The 17,265-nt window shown below is 36.6% G+C and overlaps 1 protein-coding gene across 3 annotated transcripts in view; it reads left to right on the top strand.

Annotated features, from left to right (window-relative positions):
• The window catches only part of ATP8B4 (ATPase phospholipid transporting 8B4 (putative)), a 255,071-nt gene that overhangs the window by 156,836 nt on the left and 80,970 nt on the right, over positions 1-17,265 (top strand). For all 3 annotated transcript variants that reach the window (XM_059372800.1, XM_059372801.1, XM_059372802.1), the window contains exons 12-14: positions 699-895; positions 13,160-13,368; positions 16,801-16,844. In XM_059372800.1, the coding sequence (XP_059228783.1) occupies positions 699-895; positions 13,160-13,368; positions 16,801-16,844 (450 nt within the window). The remainder of the gene's footprint in view (positions 1-698; positions 896-13,159; positions 13,369-16,800; positions 16,845-17,265) is intronic.

Raw genomic sequence — 17,265 nt, 5'->3', positions numbered from 1 at the left:
TAACAGTTTTCAGATTGCTTCCCACTATTTTTCAATCTCAAAAGAAAAAATATACATGCCATGCTGTATTTTAATTAATCCTTCTTTTTCTTGTGGACTGTAAATAAGGATTGTGTAGCTAGATCTGTGGCCAAGAGTCTTGACTAGTCTCAGATTATTCTTTATCCCTGATATTTTCTTCCTTTTGGGTGACCATATAATTTATAATTCAAACAGGGACACTTTTGAAGGGGAAAGGAGAAAGCACAATTAGTATGACATCTGGACAACAGATACAAACTGGTGCACACCAGGGAAAATCAGGACATATGACCTTCTTTACTTAAGCCACTTAAGTATATGCACTCATCATAAATCAAGGGTGTGAATTTATTGGCTTTGTGACCATGGATGAGTTATAATATTTCTGTGCTTCTGTTTTATTTTGTTCTGTTTTTGATTCTTAACCTGTGAATAATGATTGTCCCTATCTCAGACAATCAGTGGGAGAATTAAGTGAGAAAATGCATGTAACACATTTAACCAAGTTCCAACATAAAAATATTGAATTTTACTTGTATGATTAATGATAAGTAAGAAGAGCTTTGCCTGTCTTTTCAAATGACCTTTTCTTGGAATTAGGAGTATGACGGTATTGTGTTGGGATGATGAGTTTTGGGTTCAAGTTAACCTTAGCCAGACTTCTATTCTCATTTCAGATTTTTGGGTTTCTGGTATGCCTGGGAATTATTCTTGCAATAGGAAATTCAATCTGGGAGAATCAAGTTGGAGACCAATTCAGAACTTTCCTCTTTTGGAATGAAAGAGAGAAGAACTCTGTCTTCTCAGGATTCTTAACATTCTGGTCATATATTATAATCCTCAATACAGTTGTACCCATTTCATTATATGTGAGGTAAGATGAGAATTTATACTATAGGTAAGCCACTTTGTCAAAAGACCATTGTGCATAATCATGCTCTGTAATCATTTTTGTTTTAAAATGATGACAGTGTGGTGGATGTCTTGCTTTAACTGCTTATGATCTGCTACATCTGTTACAAATCAGGCAACTAAGTTGCTTAATCTGCTTAACTTTTACATTTTCAAATTATAGTAAATGCATTTTGTTTTATCCTTGATTTGTTCTGGTTTCTTAGGGGTCTTATTCTTTGGAAAGATGGACTGCAGTGTCTCATGCAACCTGATCAGTTAGAAATGGGTTGATATAGGGTAAGAAATGGAAGAATACTTGGGGACATCTATTCTGATGGTGACTCCCTGCCACTAGTCTGGCTCCCGATACTCAGATTTGGATTCTGTTCCACCACTTAGTAACTCCATGTTATTGGGCAAGTTATTTCACCTTCTAGTCTTCAGTTTCCTGATTTTAAAAGAAAAGAAAATAGCATTTTACTTAATAGTAAAGAGTAAACAAACTGTAAAGCTCTTAAAAGAATGACACATCGTAAGAGCTTGAGAAATGTTAATTTTTCCTATTATTGTAACTATAACATAAAGAAGTTGAAATACAGTTGGTAGCACTTGTCCATTGTTAAATAAGTATGAGTCATAACTCCCACCACAACACTATCTGTCATTTCTAGATTTGGTCTCACAAAAAAGAGCTAAAATGACCTCTCTTTTTCTCTCTTTTCTCTCTCTGTCTCTCCATACACACACACACACACACACACACACACACGTAATACTGTATAGGCACATATATATGTGTATTTGTGTGTGTGTATTTGATAAGGCTTAGAAGGTGGCCCAAGAGTGTGTAGCTGGGATACTTTTGATCCTAATCCTACCAAGATTGCGCCAGACTATCTCAAAGGCACTGGAGCCAGGGTGAGACATGGTTGTTTGACATCCCTCATCACCAGTACTTTAACAATACAAAAAAATTACCGGCTCTAAATCCCCACTAATTTTTACAAGCTTCTTTTTCTCTCTTTCCAAAATCCTGGCTATGATGAAGCAAGGGAAGTTCAATGCACAAAATCCACCCTTGTTTTGGACAGCAGTCAGGAAACTGAAATGTCAACTTGTGGGAAATTTACTTGAAGTAGTGGCATGTGGCCACAACACCGCAAATTGCTCTGGGCCTTCTGGAGCTGTGGTCAGAGCAGGCTCTATTTAAGCTGTATCCTACTGGCTCATCTTTGATTCCGAGGACCTCTCATGATTGTATCCAATTATAAAGTCTGTAGTAAATCCTGCTCTTTGCCAGAAGAGCTACGGTCAGCTTTTATAGCTTTCCTTTTATGTCCTAAACGGACCATAAATGCTCATGGTGGCTTACCATCTGTACATGTGCAGTTTCATATGTCCTCACAAAGGAAGTATATTCTCTGCATGTTCTTTCTTTGAAGTGCGTTGGCATTTTTCACTTAATGATTTGAAAGATTGGTGTTGTAGAGGTCAAGGCTAGATTCCCAGGTTAGCTTTCCTTTTCCTTGTAATGTGTCTCTTGCAGTAATGAAAAGAAAACCCAAGTGGAATAGTTCAAACCCAGGTTCTGGTTTTGGCATGACCACAAATAGCAGTGTGACCTTGAAGAAAGCACTTGGCTTTTCTGTGCCTTAGTTTGTTTATGAACTATGTGTTGCTCAGTGAAATGGCAGGATTAAAGTAATTGATCTGAGTTCCTGTCTGCTCCAAATAATACCACCTTACCCCAGATAACATTTAATATTTTTTTTTTAATTTTTTATATATAAAGTGCTTCCATATACTTTATTTTACTTATGCCTCCCAACAACCTTCTAAAGTAGTTACTGCTCAACTTCTTTCAGAAATGAGATTATTTGTACAGGCTCATGGGGCTGACTAGGGATAGAGCCAAGATCCAAAGCACAACATCTGACACTTGGTACTGTGTTTTTCTTCTCTCCCTAAATGGTGTCTGGTTTATTACTCAGTGAAGATATCAAGAGAAGGAAAAGAGTCTAGAGCTCTGTACTTGTTGTAAGGCATAGTAATGATGAGGGTAAATGGGAACTTTCCTCTCAACAAACAAGAGCAGTGATTCTGATCTGAACATGACGGGAGGAGCATTCCAAGGAATTTCAGGTTGCTCAGTCCTAAAGACTGAGACCTACAAGAAGAGAACCCTCGCGTTTTTCTCTTTGGAAGGGAGGCCTTCTATAAAATCTTCCTCTAGGCTTTCAACTAGGTACAAAGAATAAATTAGGACTGAATGTCATTCGAGGGTAAAAGTGTTGAATTTACTTTGAATGGTTAACAATTCCACATGAACAGAGGGTGTTGATGTTGTTAAAATATTTCGGTGCTGTCCGTTTGTTTATCTGTAGTATTAAAGCATACCCAGCTACAGTTTTTTTAATACATCATGGTAAGAAATGCAGCCATGTACTCCCAAGGAATTAGATTTTTTTCCCCCCAAAGCAATAGGAATTCATTTCGACTTTGCTTGTTTAGCCACAGAATGGGTGGAATCATAAGCCTTGCTCTTTGAGCTTTCAGGCAGAAAACACTAGCACTTGATATTTATGCTAACTCTGAACGTTTGTCTGCTTTTTTCTGCCATGACAAGACAAAGAGCTGAATGTTCCACTGTGACTCTCCCAAATCCTCTTTCCCAAATAAAAAGGATACCCTTCCTCTCCACACACTATTTTAAGATCTAAGAGTCCAAATTAATTTGCAGGACTTCCATTGGTTTGAAGTGTGGTACAGAAGGATCAGATGGTATTGTATTCATTTTGCTTTGAGTTTTCAGGGAGCTCTCTTACTTCTGAAAGATGAAACCCTCATATTGTTTGTACAGTTACCTTCGTAATGCCATTCTTAAGGTCAGGTCGGCATTGGCTTTATCGAATGTCTGAATTCTGAAGCTCGGTGGTTGATGATTTGTGTGATCTTTGGTTAGTCACTTAACTTCTCAGTCTTAATGTCCTTACTAGTGAAATTAGGGAATAGAAGGCCAGGATTCATCCATTCAGCACTGATGGACTGCTTATTACAGGTAAAGCACTGTGCTTGGTCCACTATAAGTGCTAATTTTTTTTTTTTTTTTAAGTGAATGGAATAAGGAAAACAGCCGAGACAGAAAAGCTAGCAAGGAATTTACAAGGAAGTATGTGTGTGTGGAGGAGAGGAGGGGAGCATAGATGGGTAAACTATAAAAGGAAAGTATATAAACAAATTCAGAATATGACTTTATTTTTATATTGTCGGATTCTACATAGTCATAGTGTGATTTTTAGTTTAGGTGAAAAAAAAAGTGTTACCATTTAAATAGGTCAAAAATGAATGGGCACCATACCACTTTTGGAAAGGGAAATATCAGGAGCATAGAATGTAATGCTAGAAAGGATTTTGGTTTCATCTTTTGTCTTCAGGAAGACAAATGTTCAGAGTTAGCATAATCAAGCCACTATAAATATTCTCACTTTACAGATGAGAAAACCAAAGCTTAATTCCCATTAAGATCAGAAATGGGTCTTTGCTATTGTCATTACTGTGTTATACTCTTCTGGATGACCTTGTTAATGTACTAAGACGTATAGCAAAATATCAGTGAAGAGATGTCATGAACCTGAAATGATAATAACTCTATTAGAAAGTAAGAGTATAGTCAATGTGATTATAGACTTAGGAAATCCAATGGAATAATCCTGTGAGTCTCTTAGTAAGATAATTCATTTAAATGTCTGATTTTGTGTCATAATCACATTTCTTACTATCAGGAAAAGCTTTTAATGTTAAAACAAAAAACTTTCCTTTAGGTCAACAACAATTTAAACAATGATCTCATCAATAAAAAGATACAATGTGCAGGAACATATCTATCAAGCTATGGTGTAGACTTATATAAAAAACAAAGGCAAATCAAAACTAAACTAAAATTCTTTACCAATAGAGGTATTTTATTACCTAATACCAATTTCAAAATTGAATTACTATAAAGATTAATCCTTCTCCTTGAAGTGGCATTGATATATTAAAATATTAGGTCTTTTCCAATAATTATAAGTTTAATGTACACTTAATACAAATCTCAAGTAAGTTTTATGAGAAAGCTGGTACATTGATTCTAAAGTTTGCATAAATGAACACATTGATTCTATCAGTAAGAATAGGTGAGTAATTATAGCTAAGAATTTTTAAAGAGACTAAGTGTTCCTACATCCTCCCAGGTATTGCCAAATTTTATAAAGATGCAATAAGGAAAATAAGAGATGTATTTTTTCCTTTTTTTTATTATGTTCTGTTAGCCACCATACAGTACATCATTAGTTTTTGATGTAGTATGCAGTAATTCATTAGCTGTGTATAACACCCCTTGCTCCATGCAATACGTGCCCTCCTTAATACCCATCATCAGGCTAACCCATCCCCCCCAAAATCTTCAGTTTGTTTCTTGGAGTCCATAGTCTCTCTTGATTTGTCTCCCTCCTCTAATCCCCCTTGCCTTCATTTTTCCCTTCCTTCTCCTCATGTCATCTATGCTATTTCCTATGTTTCACAAATAAGTAAATCATATGATAATTGACATTCTCTGTTTGACTTATTTCACTCAGCATAATCTCCTCCAGTCCCATCCATGTTAATGTAAAAGTTGGGTATTCATCCTTTCTGATGGCTGAGTAATATTCCATGTATGTGTGTGTGTGTATGCATGTGCACACATGTGCGTGTGTGTGTGTATATATATATATATATATATATATATATATATATATACATACATACACACATGACATCTTATTTATAAACACACACACACACACACACACACACACCCCACATCTTCTTTATCCATGTATCTGTTGAAGGGCATCTCATCTCTTTCCACAGTTTGGCTATTGTGGACATTACTGCTATGCACATTGGGGTGCATATGGCCCTTTTTTTCTCTACATCTATATCTTTGGGGTAAATATCCAGTAATGCAATTGCTGGGTCATAACATAGCTCTATTTTTAATTTTTTGAGGAACCTCCACACTGTTTTCCAAAGTGGCTGTACCAACTTGCATTCCCACCAACAGTGTAAGAGGGTTCCCCTTTCTCCACATGCTCTCCAATATTTGTTGTTTCTTCTATTGTCAATTTTAGCCATTCTAACTGCTGTAAGGTGGTATCTCAATGAGGCCTGGATTTGAATTTCCCCGATGGCTAATGAGGATGAACATTTTTTCATATATCTGTTAGCCATTTGTATGTTTTCATTGGAGAAGTGTCTGTTCATGTCTTCTACCCATTTTTGGACTTGATTATTTGTTTTTTGGGTGTGGAGTTTGAGAAGTTCTTTATAAATCTTGGATACCAGCCCTTTATCTGTAGAATCATTTGCAAATATCTTCTTCCATTCTGTGGGTTGGCTCATTGTTTTGTTGACTGTTTCCTTTGCTGTGCAGAAGTTATCTATCTTGATGAAGTCCCAAAAGTTCATTTTCAATTTTGTTTTCCTTGCTTTTGGAGACATGTCTTGAAAAAAGTTGTTGTGGCCGATGTTGAAGAGGTTACTGCCTATATTTCCTTTAGGATTTTGATGGATTCCTGTCTCACATTGAGGTCTTTCATCCGTATTGAGTTTATCTTTGTATATGCTGTGAGAGAATGGTCCAGTTTCATTTTTCTATATGTAGCTGTCCCATTTTCCCAGCACCACTTATTGAAGAGACTGTTTTTTTCCCCCATTTGGTATTTTTTCCTGCTTTGTCAAAGATTAGTTGACCACAGAATTGAAGGTCCATTTCTGGAATCTCTGTTCTGTTCCACTGGTCTATGTGTCTGTTTTTGTGCCTATACCATCCTGTTTTGGTGATCACAGCTTTGTAATATAGCTTGAAGTCAGGCAACATGATGCTCCAAGCTTTGTTTTTCTTTTTCAACATTCCCTTGGTGATTTGGGTCTTTTCTGGTTTCACAGAAGTTTTAGGATTGTTTGTTCTAGCTCCTTGAAAAATGCCAATGGTATTTTAATAGGGATGACACTGAAAGTGTAGCTTGCTCTGGCCAGGATAGACATTTTAACAATGCTTATTCTTCCAATTCATGAACATGGAATATTTTGCCATCTTTTTGTATCTTCCTCAATTTCTTTCATAAGTGTTCTGTAGTATAGATCCTTTACCTCTTTGGTTAGGTGTATTCCTAGGTATCTTGTGGTTTTGGGTGCTATTGTAATGGAATTGATTCCTTAATTTCTCTTTCTATGGTTACATTGTTAGTGTATAGAAAAGCAACCAGTTTCTGTGCATTGGTTTTATATCCTGCCATATTGCTGAATTTCTGTATCAGTTCTAATAATTTGGGGGTAGAATCTTTTGGGTTTTCCACATAAAGTGTCATGTCATCTGTGAAGAGAGAGAGTTTGACTTCTTTGCCTATTTAAATACCTTTTATTTCTTTTTGTTGTCTGTCTGCTGAGGCTAGGACTTCTTCTACTGTCTTGAACAATAGTGGCAAGGGACGGCATCCTTGTCATGTTCCTGATACTAAGGGAAAGGTTCCCACCTTTTCCTCATTGATAATGATATTCACTATGGATTTTTCATAGATGGATTTTATGAAATTGAGGAATGTTCCCTCTATCCTATACTCTGAAGGGTTTTAATCAGGAAAGGATGCTGTATTTTGTCAAATGCTTTTTCTGCATCAATTAAGAGGACCATATGTTTCTTCTCTCCCCTCTTATTAATATGTTCTGTCACATTGATTGATTTGCGAATGTTGAACCACTCTTGCATCCCAGGGATAAATCTTGCTTGGTCATGATGGATAATCCTTTTAATGTACTGTTGGATCCTATTAGCTAAGATCTTGTTGGGAATTTTGGCATCCATATTCATCAGGGATATTGGTCTGAAATTCTCCTTCTTGATGGGGTCTCTGCCTGGTTTTGGGATCAAGGTAATACTGACCTCATAGAATAAGTCTGGATGTTTTCCTTCTGTTTCTATTTTTTGAAACAGCTTCAGGAGAGTAGGTGTTATTTCTTCTTTGAATGTTTGGTAGAATTTCCCAGGGAATCCATCATGTCCTGGACTCTTGTTTTTTGGGAGGTTTTTGATCACTGCTTCAATCTTATTACTGGTTATTGGTCTATTCAGGTTGTCAGTTTCTTCCTGTTTCAGTCTTGGAAATTTATACGTTTCCAGGAATGCATCCATTTCTTCTAGGTTGCTTAATTTATTGGCATGTAGTTGTTGATAATAATTTCTAGTGATTGTTTCTATTTTCTTGATGTTAGTCATGATCTCTTCCCTTTTGTTAATAATTTTATTAATTGGGTCCTTTCTCTTTTCTTTTGGATAAGTCTGGCAAGTGGGTTATCAATCTTATTAATTTTTTCAAAGAACCAGCTTCTAATTTTGTTGATGTGTTCTACCATATTTCTGATTTCTAATTCATTGATCTCTGCTAGGATCTTAATTATTTCCCTTCTTGTGCATGATTTGGGCTCAATTTGTTGTTGATCCTCTGGTTCTTTAAGGTTTAAGGATAGTTTCTGTATTTGGGATTTTTATTTTCTTTTTTTCCACTGAGACTTGGATGGCTATGTATTTCCCCCTTAGGACTGCCTTTGCCATATCCTGTAGGTTTTGGACTGATGTGTATTTTCATTCTCTTTAGTGTCTATGAATTGTTTAAGTTCTTCTTTGATTTCCTAGTTGACCCAAACATTCTTGAGCAGGACCATCTTAACTTTCAAGTGTTTAAATTTCTTCCAAACTTTTTTTTCTTATTGAGGTCCTGTTTGAAAGAGTTGTGGTATAAGAATATGGAGGGAATAATGTCAGTCTTTTGGTATCAGTTGAGACATGATTTCTGACCCTGTATGTTGTCTATTCTGGAGAAAGTTCCATGTGCGCTTGAGAAGAGTGAGTATTCTGTTGTTTTAGAGTTGAATGTCTGTATATATCTATGAGGTCCATCTGGTCCAGGGTGTCATTCAAAGTTCTTATTTCTTTGTTGATTTTTTGCTTAGATGTTCTATCAATTGCTGAGAATGGAGTGTTGAGGTCTCTTACTATTAATGTATTATTATCAGTATATTTCTTTATTTTGGTTAACAGTTGGCTTGTGTAGTTGGCTGCTCCCATTTTGGAGGCATAGATATTTACAATTGTTAGATCTTCTTGTTGGGTAGGCCCTTTAAGAATACATAGTGTCCTTTTATATCTCTAACTACAGTCTTAGCTTAAAATCTTATTTGTCTGATATGAGAATTGCTACCCCAGCTTTCTTTTGAGGTCCATTAGCATGAAAGATGGTTCTCCATCACTTCACTTTCAGTCTGGATGTATCTTTAGGTTCAAAGTGAATCTCTTCTAGACAGCATATGGGTGGGTCCTGTGTTTTTATCCAATCTGTAACCCTCTGCCATTTTATGGGAGCATTTAGGCTGTTTACGTTGAGAGTGATTATTGAAAGATATGATTTTATTGTCACATGTTGCCTGTGAAGTTCTTGTTTCTATGTTGTAAATTTCTGTTCTATATCACTCTTGGGGTTTTTGTCCTTTTATAGAAGCCATCCTGCCTTAATATTTCTTTTAATTTTTTTAAATTTATTTGACAGAAATCACATGTAGGCAGAGAGGCAGGCAGAGAGAGAGGGGGAAGGCAGGCTCCCTGCTGAGCAGAGAGCCCGATGCGGGGCTTGATCCCAGGACCCTGAGATCATGACCTGAGCCGAAGGCAGAGGTTTAACCCACTGAGCCACCCAGGTGCCTGCTGCCTTAATATTTCTTTTAGGACTGACTTAGTGGTCACATATTCTTTCAGTTTCTATTGGTCCTGGAAGCTCTGTATCTCTCCATCCATTCTGAATGACAGCCTTGCCAGATAAAGTATTGTTGGCTGCATGTTCTTCTCATTTAGTACCCTGAATATATCTTGCCAGCCCTATCTAGGTTGCCAGGTCTCTATGGACAGGTCTGATGTTATTTTGATGTTCCTCCCTCTGTATGTAAGGAATATTTTCCCCCTAACTGCCCTTGAGATGGTTTCCTTAGTTCTAAGATTTGCAAGTTTTACTATTACATGGCAGGGCATTGTTCTGTTCTCCTTGATCTTGGGAGGGGTCCTCTCTGCCTCTAGGACAGGAATACTTGCTTCATTACCCAGGTTAGGGAAGTTCTCAGATACAGTTTGCTCAAATATGTCTTCTAGTCCTCTCTCTCTCCACCCCCTCAGGGATCCCAATAATTCCAATGTTGGAATGTTTCATGGTGTTATTTATTTCTCTTTAATATTATTTCTCTTTTACTATTATTTCTCTTTTACTATTGCTATATTACTATCTATTTCTCTGTTTACATGGATTTTAATCTGTTTGTTCCAGGCCTCTTCCTGTTCCTTCTTTTCTATCAGTTTGTGTTTTAGATCACTAAATAGTTCTTCTGCCTTGTTTACCATAGCTGTTAGAGCATCTAGATTAGGTTGGATATCATTGATAGCACTTTTAAGTTCTGCCAGATTAGCTCTCATTTCTGCCCTTAGAGAATCTATGTTGCCAAGGTTTTCTTGATCCTAGCTATTGTTTTTATAACCCTCTGATGTCTATTTCTGACAGCTCTCTTATATCCATATCCATTAGTTCTGTGGCAGAGGTGACAGTCTGTGAATCTTTCCTATGTAGGGGTTCCTTCTCTTAGTCATTCTATTGAGGGGTGGTTGAGAGAATGTACAGAGTCCAAATTATTGACCACAACCCAAGCAAGATGCACCTGTTTTTTTTTTTCTATTATGGACTTTGTACTTTTTTCCTAAGGACTTTTTTTATTGACAAAATGATAACGACAAACACATTTTACTATTTTTTGTGGTTCAAAATATATGACATTTACTATTTTAAATGAACAGTTCAGTAGCTTTATGTACTTTCATATTGTTATGCAACCATCAATACCATCATTCTAAAACTTTATCATCTCTCTCTGCTGAAATTCTGTACCCATTAAACATCAACTCTTCTTATTTTGCTTTATCCAGCCACTGGAAAATAGCATCTACTAACAGTCTTTATGTATTTCATTACTACAGGTACCTTATATGAGAGAACGTTTTCCTCATATACAACATTTTCCTTTTGGGTCTGACTTATTTCACTTAGGGACCATTTTTCAAGATGGGTCCATCTATGTTGGAACATTATATCATAATTCAGTTCTTTTGTTTAAGGCTAAATAATATTCCATTGTATGCAGTGGAAATGAGTCTTATTTAGTGGTAAATGAGTGGATAAGATACACCTGTTTTATAGGGACCTTAGGGTTGGCTTCCTCTTGTTCTTCTAGCCTGTCTTCTGGGGGAGGGGTCTGCCATGCTGTTACTCAGGCAACCCTGTTTGGGCAGAGTTGCCCCACCCCCTTTGCGTGGGGGTGGGGTGGGGATGGGCTCCGTGAAAACCAATATTTTGGGGCTTTTGTGTCTCTTCTGAGAGTCAGAGCAGAAGTGACCATAACCAAACCTCTGTCTCAGAACAGAGAGATCTCAATCTGCTTTCCACTGAGCTCTCCATGTCATACTATCTCTGTTTTTGTCTGTGCTGTTAAAACTGCAGATTCCTGGGTTGTGCATCCCACAGCAGTGCTCCCAGCCCTTGATTCCAGGTCCAGGTGCATCTCTGTCCTTTGTGCTTCTAAAATTCATAGCCACCCCCAATTTGCATGCACTCCCCTGCAGCTCGAGGTTTCAGTCTGGGGGTTGCCATAAAGTCCTTTCCCTGCCGCTACTAGTCTGTGAGTCTGTGCCTGGTCCCCAGCATGGGAGCCTTTTGCACTCCAGAGGTGCAGGATCCCAGAGGCTCCCCCACTTCCATTTATCTTTCAATATCTACCCACAAAAATCACAGTTCCCCACTTCATACCTCAAGACCAACTGCCAGAGATAGTCTGTTTGTGAGATCTAAATGTATCTTCTTACATCTCAGGCTGATTTCGTGGGTGTTCAGAATGATCAGGTAGATATCTACCTCAATTCAGGGGACCATTTGAAATAGGACCACTTACAGCTCCACTATCTTTTTCTCCCCCACTAAGTGACATATTAAGGAATAAAACTGAAATCCCTAGAGTAGATTCTAGTGAGGAATATAATTTATAGGTGGCATGTAAGCATCCCAACACAGTAAGGGAAAGGATTTGTTGTTCAATAAATGATGATGAAAAAACTTCATAAAAATTGAAATTAGCACCTTGTATGTACATCATATTTATAAAAATTCCAACTGTGAAAAGGATTTAAATGGGGGAAAATTCAGTAAAGAATCAGGAGAAAAATAAAGATATTTGTATATATAATCTTGGCATAGGGAAATCCTATTTAAGCAAAATTCCTAAAAGAGAAACTATAAACAATTGATAAATTTGATCAATGAAAAAGAAAACTTCTTCATGCAAAAATAATGGAAACAAAATTAAAATACAAGTGATAAATTGGTAACATTTTTATGATGTGTATGTATATACATTATACATAGTAAATGATGATTTCAGTGACTTAATTGCAGAAACTTACAATATTAACATTTTTGGAAATTGATTTAGTCTTATATATGACAGAGATTTTAAAATTTCATACATTTGGCCATAGAAATTTCACTTCTAGAGTTGGAAAGTCATAAATTACCACTAGAACCTGAGGCAATGCTCTTTTCCTGGCAAAGGGGCAAAGTAGTGTAACAATAATATTTACAATATTGAGATTTACTCAGTATCTATTATGGTTTGCTTAATGCTTTATAGAGCTACTGCTTTTATCTCTTTTGACAAAGCAAAGTACATCAAACAGTATATTAGAGAGAAAGTCCTCAATGTACACATTTCTTTAGATCTTCTTTCTGACAAACATCTTTAATCATAGTCACTTTCTCCTAAGGTATAAGAGAAATGCCAACTTAGGTTACCTAGGAAATCTCTACTGGGCCTGTTTAATATAAATGGTGACCCATGGGACATTCTCCAAGGTTTTATGCAGAGTCAGTCTATTTTTTTCACGGTGTTTCAGGGAAATAACTTTGGCAGGTTCATAATCAGCCTCTGCTGAGATGCTTCTGAAGGTCACTAGAACCTGGGGATGGAGCATCCATATTTTCTCCTACACTCTGAAGACTTTGATGGACTTCTTACTTTGGCAAAGCTTTGTGTGTTCTGAAATTGATGGAGCATTTCTTTTTCTCCATTTTAATGGATGAAGTATGGAAGTAATTCGTCTGGGACACAGTTATTTTATAAACTGGGACCGGAAGATGTATTACTCTGGAAAATCCACACCTGCTGAAGCTCGGACGACTACTCTCAATGAGGAACTGGGCCAGATTGAATACGTTTTCTCTGACAAAACAGGAACCCTCACTCAAAACATCATGACTTTTAAAAAATGTTCTATTAATGGGAAAATCTATGGTAAGGGAAAGAGTTCTTCTTTCTTACTGATTTTTTAAAAATATTTTATTCATTTGACAGACACAGATCACAAGTAGGCAGAGAGACAGGCAGAGAGAGAGGGGGGAAGCAGGCTCCCTGTTGAGCAGGCCCCTGGGATCATGACCTGAGCCGAAGGCAGAGGCTTTAACCCACTGAGCCACCCAGGAGCCCCTCTTACTGATATTGTTAACAGTTCTTAAAGACTATAAGTAACTCTATTTTGTAAGACAAACCTTTTATTGCTGGGTTTCTTATTGATATGGGCACTGCCAGCATCTAACATAGTGCTCAGCATATAATAAACACTAAATATTTGTTCAATGAATGTTGAATAATTGAGATGAATCTTTGTATTTGTTACCATTTGGGAATAGAGATAGGGATTAGATATGATACTATCTGAGACTGCTTTTGGTGCTCTGTGTAATTATGCTCCATGGTACTTAATATGCCAATATCCCAGGGAGGAAAAGTTTTTTGCAACTTAATTTGCTCAGTAAAAGCAGTGTTTCATACTTGCTTCCTAACAGCTCTGGAAGTGGTGTTAGGGCCTGTGTTTGTAAGAATTTACAGTTCATTCTTAAGAATTCACACTGCACAGGGCTGTTTTGAATGACCAGATAAGCTATATCATTAATATCCAATTCCTGTTTGCTTTTGTCAGGACACCTGCTCTGAATTAAGATTTTCAGGCATTCTTTTTCTATGTGACCCTTGTTGCTCTGATTTTGGCCAGTTATTAGATAGTTCTGTTGAAAGCATGGGAGATCAGCAGAAGGTTTCCATTGGGTGTCTCGAATTCCTTATCTCTCTTCACTGACTCTGAGTGCTCAGGTGTTCGGTACAGAAATAACCGAGAAAGATAGGAAACACTTCCCTTTGTCTCCTAATAAGAAGCTTTACACATTGCCAAATATTGTAAAGTAAGATTTGATCTTGAACAAAATTAAGAAATACAAGAAGTTGATTTTTATACTCTCCTGCCTCTTGACCTCCCTTTGCTACCCCCACTCCTTACCCCACCTCTCCTCTGCTCTAATTCCCCCCTTTCTGGGTGAGAACCAGACAATTCTTAATCTGGACTTCCATAAGTCCTCAGTTACATTGTGCTTTTCTCATATCACTATTACAGTAACTTGTAGGTAAAATAGAGACTTTCCCTAAAATTTTTTTGACATTATTTTTAGGAGCTTTCTAAAAATATTGGCTGAGTCCAAAGAGTAGTTTAAATGGGAAAATTTTAGCCAGAGGAGTGGAGATTTTTTTTTTTTTAAGATTTTATTTATTTACTTGACAAGGATCACAAGTAGGCAGAGAGGCAGGCAGAGAGAGAGGAAGGGAAGCAGGCTCCCCGCTGAGCAGAGAGCCCAATGTTGGGCTCGATCCCAGGATCCTGAGATCATGACCTGAGCCGAAGGCAGAGGCTTTAATCCACTGAGCCGCCCAGGTGCCCCATAGAGATATTTTTAATTTGGAGGACATTTTGGATTTTTTTTTTTTTTTTTGTCATGGAACGTATTGATAATAACATAATAATGATAATATCATTTTAGGAAATGATGCCAAGTAACTTACCAGACATGTGTACCAGGATTTCTTTGTAGAGATGTTTGTCACAGGTCTATTTTTAGGAAAGGCCCTTGATTTTCACAAGTATATATATTCCAAGACCTTCACAAATTTCCAAATTTCCAAATCCCATGACGCTTGCAATTTCCCTAGTAAAATGCAGAACTGAAATATTTAACTAAGCTCTTTATCCCCTTAGTTTATATACTATTATAATTTATAATGTATTTTTTATGTCATTTAAGTATATTCTTACTAAAGTACTCACAGAATGTTCAAGAATCACTTTTTCTTGTTTTCCTATAGATTGGTCTTGTTTATATCATATATCCAGCCTTGGGAACATTGGGCATTCTACTCTGATTATCTAAATCTGTTTTCTAGCTCAGAACTTTTATTTTCTTCAACTTCTTTAACTTTTCTTCATTTTTATCACCACCTTTATAAGCACACTCCCTTTTGAGGGGTCCTTTTACAGGAAGGCACAGCTTTGTTTCGTTTTTATCAGTTAAGAATTACTGCCTTATGGCACAATGACTGGAGCATAATCTTAGTGTGTTTGAGATTTAAATTCTAGGAACATGTCAAGTTTTATTCACTGGCTTGGGGATTCCACCCATGTTGCAGTCACACAGTGGTCCAGATTTAGACCAGGGCTCCAGAAAAACAGTAAATACTGATTCTTCAGAGGCTTTTCTGGGTCATAGCATTGTGTTGTGAAAAGAGAGAGACTCAGGTTCAAAAACATACAAGGCTGACATTTCAGACTCAGTTTAGTAACTTCCCATGGATTTCTGTTCTTCAGTTCCCTCGCTTGTAGAACAGGAGTGAAAAATCTTCATCTTGCAAGTTTGTTATGAAGATGAGTGATAATACAAGTGCCTGGCACAGGATTGATCCAAGAAATTCTTACTCTCTTTGCAAGAAATATAGTCTTGGTAAATGGCATTAAATCTTCAAATGCTAAGCAAAAATTAGAAAAATCTTAAAAGCTTCCGAAGAGGAGAAAGCTAAAATAAATTATGCTATACAGCTATTATACAACCATTCAAATTTAGATTCACAAAGAATTTTAATGATCAGAGAAATTCTCACAAATTCTTAGGTTGAAAACAGCAGGAACCAGGCATTTTTGAACTCTGTGATAAATATACGTTTGCGCGCGCGCGCGCACACACACGAAATCGATGTTAAAGAAACTCTATAAATACTTGTTATTCCTAGGGGGTGGGATTATTTTAATTTTTATTTTCTACTGTAAACATCTTGTATTTTCCAATTTATCTATAATAAGGATATATTGGCTTTATACTAAGATAAATTATTTTTAAATATTTGGCACATACTTGTCTATGCTTTCTGACTGTAGGGGGCATCGACACTGTTTAACATTTACATGCTAATTTGACCTTGATATTACCTAGCTGTACCTGGCCCAAACAAAGATGGAGATGTATTCACCAGGCTCTAACATTGGTGAGAATTGGTCTGTCTAGGATGTCATTTTGAATACCCCAGGATAAAGTGGACAACAAAAATTTACCTCTGGCAAACATCATAGGTAATGTGATAGCAGAAGGATAAAACTTACAGAAGTACATGATTATGAGCTTTATATTTTCTTTTAATGCATACTGCATTTTAGTTCTATCTTGGGCAAACCTGGGCATTTCTTTGGATGAATCACTATGTCTAGGCCTATAGTTTGAAACTACTCCTAAAAAGTCTACCTTTGAACTCATAATGCCATCTAGTAATGGTGCTTTAATAAGTGTATTCCTTAAAATGAAATGTCTAAATCTAGTTTTAATTTCATTTGCTATTCTCAATTTGTTTTGGCAGGTGAAGTTCCTGAAGGCATGGGTCAGAAAACAGATATACCTAAGGTGTGGAGGTGATAGATTTCATTCTTACTTTTAATTTCAAATTGTACATGTGTTTCTTTTATTTTTCTTTTTAATTTAAAATTTAAAAAAATTTTTTAAATTAGCATATAATGTATTATTAGCCCCAAGGGTACAGGTCTATTAATTGCCAGTGGATTGTACACTTCATGTACATGTGTTTTTAAAATGAGGAGTTCCTGGAGGCCTGATTTCCACTGTGACCAGATGAAATATTTAGTATATAATTTTGAAAAATAGATTCAGATGGTTCAAAATCCCTTCTATTGAGGTCCCTCAATCACAGAGTTCCCTCTGTTTTATTCTTTTAGAGATATTTCAAAGTATACAAGGAAGTATTTTTTTCTCCATATTTTACATAGGTGGTAGCATACTCTCTGTGCTGTTCTTAACTTTCTCAATG

Source organism: Mustela nigripes, chromosome 13 (assembly GCF_022355385.1).
Source record: "Mustela nigripes isolate SB6536 chromosome 13, MUSNIG.SB6536, whole genome shotgun sequence".
Taxonomy (NCBI): domain Eukaryota; kingdom Metazoa; phylum Chordata; class Mammalia; order Carnivora; family Mustelidae; genus Mustela; species Mustela nigripes.
This window is presented reverse-complemented; position numbering and strand designations above follow the sequence as displayed.